The sequence below is a fragment of the Artemia sp. Qi Xiang Cuo genome, chromosome 15 (assembly GCF_049724085.1).
Source record: "Artemia sp. Qi Xiang Cuo chromosome 15, ASM4972408v1, whole genome shotgun sequence".
NCBI classification, from domain to species: Eukaryota; Metazoa; Arthropoda; class Branchiopoda; order Anostraca; family Artemiidae; genus Artemia; species Artemia sp. Qi Xiang Cuo.
The window spans coordinates 46,838,206-46,845,471 of NC_142808.1; the positions used below are offsets into that span (position 1 = coordinate 46,838,206).

General features: G+C 38.2%; 1 protein-coding gene across 1 annotated transcript; it reads left to right on the forward strand.

Annotated features, from left to right (window-relative positions):
• Positions 1-4,281: 4,281 nt before the first annotated feature.
• On the forward strand, positions 4,282-5,187 carry LOC148943743 (protein CFDP2-like). The gene has a single exon (XM_089101222.1). The coding sequence runs from the start codon at positions 4,282-4,284 to the stop codon at positions 5,185-5,187; it is 906 nt and encodes a 301-aa protein (XP_088957348.1).
• Positions 5,188-7,266: the final 2,079 nt, after the last annotated feature.

The window sequence follows — 7,266 nt, forward strand, 5'->3', positions numbered from 1 at the left end:
TATTTTAGGTCAAAGCAATTCACCAAAGTTCCGAGAAAACGTGTCGACGCATCCACGTTTCACCCTTATTTGAATTTCCCACCCAAGAATTGACGTCACGCTTCGCATCCATACAGCGCGTCCAGACTATCCAATTTCTGGAAAATGGGACGGAAATCTGGAAAAAAATAGTCGTCCAGACCAGGCGGTTTTTTGAAAAACTTGATGGTTTTTTCAGAAGATATCTGTACAAATTTATCGGTGCTATCCCCATCAAATCTGTTTTTTGAGCCAAAACATATAGAAAACAAATTTAGAGCCTCAGTTATACAATTTACCTTTTTTCTATTCAAAACCATCTTAGACAGCTATTTTTATTTATTACTTATCGTGTCTAATCGTCTCCTGCTTTTGGTATTTTTTCAAAAAATAGCCGTCCACACTACCTCTTCCGTCCCATTTTTCCATTTTCTGACCCTCTGATTCTTCTTGCCCAGAAAACATAAAAATGGGACTAGAGACCTGTCTAAATTCCAAGATTTCCGTCCCATTTTTCCAGAAATTGGATAGTCTGAACGCGCTAATATTCAATATGGCTTGGCAAGCGGTAAAAGTTTCCTTCTATCACGTCTTCACACGTCCCTTTCCCTTTTACTATACCTGCTTTTCTGTTTAGCAAAAGTCTCGCCAATCAAGAAGCGGACAGCGGAACTATCATACGTCTTACAAAAGAATCCTTTTGAAATAAGTATCCTTTTGAACAGAATAAGTATAATGTCGTACGCTTTTTAATTACCTGTTCTGAGATCAACTTTGCCCGAGGCACTACATGGGGCGAAATGAACTACAATGAAAAGAAAAGAAAATCCTCGCTGTTTTCGTTATGAATGTGCCGCTCATCTTTACAATGGAGTCGAATTTTCAAAAGTCAAATCCTGAACGAAAAAATCGTTGCCCCAGTGTACAACCGCAAATCCAGAGGGAACAGAGAGTATTCGTGATATCGTACAGAAAAAAAAATAGTAGACTATCAGCCAAAATCATTGAAAATCTCTTTTTAATTAAAAAATCCTGGTTTTTAGCAAAAATCTCGGTTCTTAGTAAAAAATCCCGGTTTTCTTACAAAAATCCAGGACACACAACAAACACCCGGACTACACAAAAATAAATCCCGGAAAACCGGGATTAATCCCGGACCCAACCCTGGCTCTGCTGTCCAAGGACATAAGCGTCAATGTGGCTTTTTATTCAATTTCCAAAAAGGGTGTTGAAAACTAGTAATTACCTGACTTATTCTCATAAATTGTAGGAAAAATAGCTATACAACGAGGTTGGAGTTTTAAAACCCAATTTTTCCCTAGATGAACTCGCAGGCAAACGGTAAAACGCATAATTTTCCAAGTGTTTGGCTAAATGGCACGAGTAAACGGAGGGAGTGAGTATGACTCTCATATTGGACAAATACTTGTATGTTGGCTTTAGAAAAGGCAAGCCCACCTAAAGTCTCTGGCAGGTTGACCAAGAATTTTAAACTAGCATAGGACTATTAGATTGCCTGGAATAAAAAAGAAACAAGGCACGCCTGCTTATGGTCTTAGGGAGTCTTATCAAAAATTTAGAATTGACACAGGACCGTTAAATTGCGTGGAATGACAGACAAACAAGCATCCAAAGTCTAATAGTGGGGCCATAACTACCAAGAGTGTCAGGCAGGCAAGTGCCCCAATTCATAAGCTCAGATAGTTGATCTAACAAAATTTTCATTAAATATTTGTTTACCAGCAAGTTGCCCTGAGTAGCAAGGCAAACAAGCATCCAAGACCTAATTGGGCTCATCCGTACAGAGTGTCCGGCAAGGCGAGTGACTCAATTGATAAACTCAACCATCTGAGTTATATATATATATATATATATATATATATATATATATATATATATATATATATATATATATATATATATATATATATATATATATATATATATATATATATATATATATATATATATTTATATAGTCCATCTGAAACGACTTTTGAAATGAAAGTAAGGAGCAACATTAAAACTTTAAAGAACAAAAAGTATTTTTAGACTCTAAAAGGGGGATCGCTTCCGCTTCAACACCTTGCTCGTCGTGCTAAAGTTTTTATAAGATTATAAAAAAAAAGCTTTTTCTTCTAATTAAACCATCCAAGATTCAGCATTTGTGTTTCAAGAGTCGTTCTTAAGGAATTGGGACAAAAGTCAAACTTTAGCGTAAAAAGAAATATATTGACGAGGCGACAAGCCCATTCATATACAAAATGATTTCTGTTTGTTTTAAGTTTTAATGTCACTCCATACTTTCAGTTAGAAATAAAAACAAAATGTATTTTATTTAAATCTTAATCATTTTAAAATAATAACGATATTTCCAGCTCTCCTCCCTGGACATTTTCCCCTCCTCAAAATTTCTCAAGGTAAAGTTCCTCCCATGAAAAACACCCCCCGAGACGTCCGTCGGCACTGAGAATCCCCCCTAAATAGTCCTGATGGACAGTTCCACCTACCAAATTCCCCTTAGCATAGTTTTAATTTAAATGACTTTAATTTCTGATAATTTTTAAATCCTCTGAAAATCTCCCCTCCATGGAAAAAATCTCCTGGGGGGTAATTTTCGGTTATTACGGTGATTTTCTTTTTTGTATGATTTGAAGAATAAATAAACATCGCTAGAACTAAGACTTTAAATATGCATCAGGTTTTCCAATCCAATTAGGGTGATTTAATTTCAAAGTTGTTTTTGACCAAATTGCGAAATATCTATATTTCTAAGAGAAATACTGCGCATATTGATTTGAGAAATCCGGTAGTTTTTAATTTCTAGAAAAAGAACATTCATTGCTTAGAAGAATGAATATCTAAACCAAATATATGGAAATTATGCGAATCTTAGTATTTGCTTCAAAAATAAAATAAATGTTTATCTGCAGAAAGATATTAGCTTAATATCATTATTCTAGGAATTGCCTAATTTAATAAGTCGATATTATTTGCTGAAAGATATTTGTTTAGACTTATTTATCTATATATATACAAATTTTATAGTGACTACGCAGTACTTCTAAGAAATGAGATAATTTATAACTTTTTTTCAATTAAAAAATTACTAACGTTTTCACTAGTTCCAACAAAATCAAGCTGAACATTTATAAGCTGAACGCTACTCGTCAAACTAGTGTTGTAACTGGTAAAATTGGACACGGTAAAATTGGGTATTTTACGTATTTCACTGCAGTTTTACGGAACCCCGTAAAATTATTATTTTACCTATTTTACATAATCTACTTATTTTACCAGTATTTTACCTATTTTACCGATATCTTCCATATTTAACTAACATATTTTATTACGCCTTGCAATTTTCAGAGCACAAAAGCGCAAAGAGGTTTGCAGAAAAAGGATTGAATATATTTTGTTTTATGTACAGCTGTGGACCCCGGTTTAAAAGACAGCCTGTCTGATTTATGTTTCATGTTATCAGAACGATAAAGTGTATTTAATACATTTGATTAAAATCCAAAAATTGTAAAATATTTTCAAAAATTAAATTATATTTTTTTTTAAAGCTTTTAAATATGTAAAGTTTTTAAAAAATATGACAAACAAGAAAAATAATAATAAATTAAATAGCCAAGAAAAATAAGGGTAATGTCATCCAGCGGAAAAAAAAAAGCGAAAATGATAGAGGCAGATGTTACGATTCTTATAACATTATAAAAACACTTTTTCTTCTAATTGAACCATCCAAGAGGCCTTCCCCAGGCCACTCAGCGCGTCCCCAAGTGGCGGATATGGGAACGTCCTACATATATGTAGCGTACCTCCATAAGGGGAGGCGTGGACCAAAGGGGGACCTAGCCCCAGGGAATCCAAAATTGAAACTGGGGTACCCTTTCCCGGGGGTCATAAATCCCGGCGGTGGAGTAAAAACGCCCCTCTGGCGCACACTGGGCAGGGCTCGTTGGCGTGTGGACACGGTGCGCTAGTTGCAGACCTTCTTCCAGCAATGGGTTAAATTGTATGGTGCAGCAGGAAACCATCGTGGGAGGATCCTCTCAAGGAGGACAACTGCTAAACGGCGGAGGATCTGGCATTGGACAACAGCCTCTGCAAGTGCAAAAGTCTGGGGAGCCCTTGTTCAAACCAATTTCCATGAAACACCAATGGATACTGAAGATCAAATGCAAAGAGATACTACTGCTACGGCGTTCGTGGTAGCCGACGTGGTCCAGGTCAGGGTTGGTCCTAGGCCCGACAAGTATGCAAGCCACCCGATCAAGAAAACATTTACGTATTCGTGCGTGGAATGTTTGTAGCTGCAAGGAGGAATCCACGCAACTGCTCCTTGGAAGGGAGCCACAGAAGTATAAAATCAACGTTTATTGTCTGTCAGAAACGAGACTGAGTGATGTTCTGTGCAAAGAGTTGAACGCTTCCGAATCTGACTCATTCCAGTTCTCCAACTCAGGTCCCAAGGATGGTTCCGGCCAACAAGGAATGGGGTTCCTTATACACGATCCTACTGCATCATGCGTCACCTCTTGGGAGCCAGTGTCACCAAGGATTACCATGATTAGATTCAGAGGCCATATTTGCAACATAACCATAATGGCTGTGTACAGTCCGATAGAGGATAGCAGTAACGCGTTCAAAGATGCCTTTTATTATGACCTACAACGAAAAATGGACAAGACACCAAGGCGTAATATACTCTTTGTCTGTGGAGACTGGAACGCCCAGCTTGGCAGACTAAGCTCAAACACAGCCGCAGTTATTGGCCACCATACCGTTGGTAACAGATGCATCAATGGAGAAAGGCTCTTAAAGCTAGTCGGATACAACAACCTATGCGTCATAAACACTCTCTTTGAGCACAAGAGACTCCATTTCGTAACACGGCGTTTGAATGACGGCGTAACAACATCTCAGATTGACCACACCTTAGTCAGCAGAAGATGGAGAAGCTCCTGCACAGATGCCCGGGTATACAGAGGAGCAGACACGGAATCTTTAAATGGATCTGATCACTGTTTCCTCACTTGCAAAGTCCGTCACCACCTTAGTAGACAGAAGCGAAAGAAGACAGGGAAGTGCATTGATGTGTCAAAAATAAGATGCACGGAAATTAAAGCCGACTTCGAGTTAAAGCTAAGCAACCGGTTTTAACCCTTGAACCGTCTTTCACACGTCGACGAAGAATGAACGCATATAAAAATTATGACACAAGATGTAGCTGAGGAGGTGCTTGGTCACACAAACCAAAACAACGAGCCTGGATCTCTGACCATACTATAGAACTAGTCGAGAAGAAGCGAACCCTCGTGGGAGGTGCAATAGAACCCTTAAAAGTAGCCCGCACAGCAGTTAAACTGTCACTGGAAAGGGACAGAGAAAAGTACTGGTCAGATCCGGCGAATCAATTGGAACAAGTGTCCAAGAACAACAACAGCAGGAAAATGTTCAAACTCCTTAAAGAAGCTACAGGAAAAGATCCTGTAGCGGTTGACACACTGAAAGACAAGTTTGGAGAACTTATCCGAACAGAAGAAGGACGCATGGAACGCTGGCAAGAGCATTTTTCTGAGCTACTGAATCCTGTCAAACCTCTGTGCGATCTACCTGCCTTCTTGAGTGTTGAAAGAGAACCCTACGTAATAAATCTCGATCCACCAAGTATTGCGGACGTACAAAAAGTGCTGAAGTGCATGAATAATAATAAAGCTCCAGGTGAGGATGGGATTCCTTCTGAAATGTTCAAGTCCTCACTAACTCTACTATGCCGCCTAACTGACATGTTTGTCCAAGTATGGACGACGAAGACCTTCCCAAAAGACTGGAAAGTATCAGTCCTCATTCCACTATACAAAACAGGAGATAAGGTCATTTGCAGAATTTATAGAGGTATCTCCCTGATCGACCATACCATGAAGATCTTCTTTGCCATTCTTCTGAATTGATTCAAAGACACACGTGACAAGTTAACCCGTCCTGAACAAACAGACTTTAGACCAGGCAGAGGCTGTCCAGAACAGATTTTGACGATTCGTCTCATCTTTCAGCAGTACAGCAGGTTTCTTCTACCCCTTCTCATTACCTTTATTGACTTTGTAGCTGCCTTCGATTCCCTCACCAGAGAGGAACTACGGAGAATTTTGTCTGTAGACGGTACGCCACAATATATAACGGAGATACTCTGAAGTGTATATAAGGACATTGAGACTTGCATCTGTGTTTCTGGCAATTACACCCCTAAGTTTCCAGTCGAGCTTGGGGTAAAGCAGGGATACCCCCTTTCGCCTGAGATTGTTTCTTGAAAAAGTATCAAATAACGTATTTATATAAGGCTTCTGATCGAATTGAAAGTTTCTATAAGTCTCTGTGACATTGAAACCGTTGACTAGCATCTATTGCATAAAAACGTGATGTAAAACAATATTCTTTTTCGGGTAAAGGTCGACAATAACATTTTGTTTTGAAAGTGTCCAGTGCATACCCCCGTCCTCTACCAAAGATAAATTATAGGGACTCAATGAATCCCTAGGCAACGGTCTATTTATGCACGGTTAAACAATGTCCTCTATGGAGTCATGAAGTTCCACTGGTGTTACACCATCAATTTTGAAAAAAAACATCCTTGTGGTCCGTTCTTCTCAAAAGTGTAAAAGCTGGGGAAATTTGAAACAAAAGGATCGTTTAGGCATTGGTAATTCAACGCAGTAGAGAGAAGTGACATATATCTGAAGGATAAAGGGAGTTCATATCTATTAAAACCGTATTTGACTTTTCCCTGTTGCTTGTCCAGTCTGATCAGTTTTCAGGGTACGATCCTCATCAAAATAGACCCTTCCTGCATAGATTTGTCTACAAATAAGTTGTGATCCTTTCTGCTTTTTAATTCAGCTGGAAACCCCTGGACGACATAAAAAGCTACTTTTTTGTTACCCAGTGTCATAGTTCTCATTGGAATAAATCCTTTTGTTTAGGAAAAAGAAAAAATATTCAAAAAGTATTCGTCTTTATTTGAACTGCTATTTAAAATTGTACAATGTTCCTGAAATATAGAGTATTAGAAAAAAAAACAAAAGCAGGAGCAAAAGTTTAACGAGTTATGTTGACCATTAAAAAGGGAAGTGTTACGTATTACTCAGGAATGAGTGAACAATTATTAATATAAAAAGAAAATGACCAAACATTTTGAAAGGAGGAAACTACAGCTATGAAAATTTTGCCTCTAACATTCAACCC

Excerpts from the sequence above, each read along its gene's own strand:
- LOC148943743 (XM_089101222.1), top strand. The coding sequence starts at position 4,282 with ATGCAAGCCACCCGATCAAGAAAACATTTACGTATTCGTGCGTGGAAT.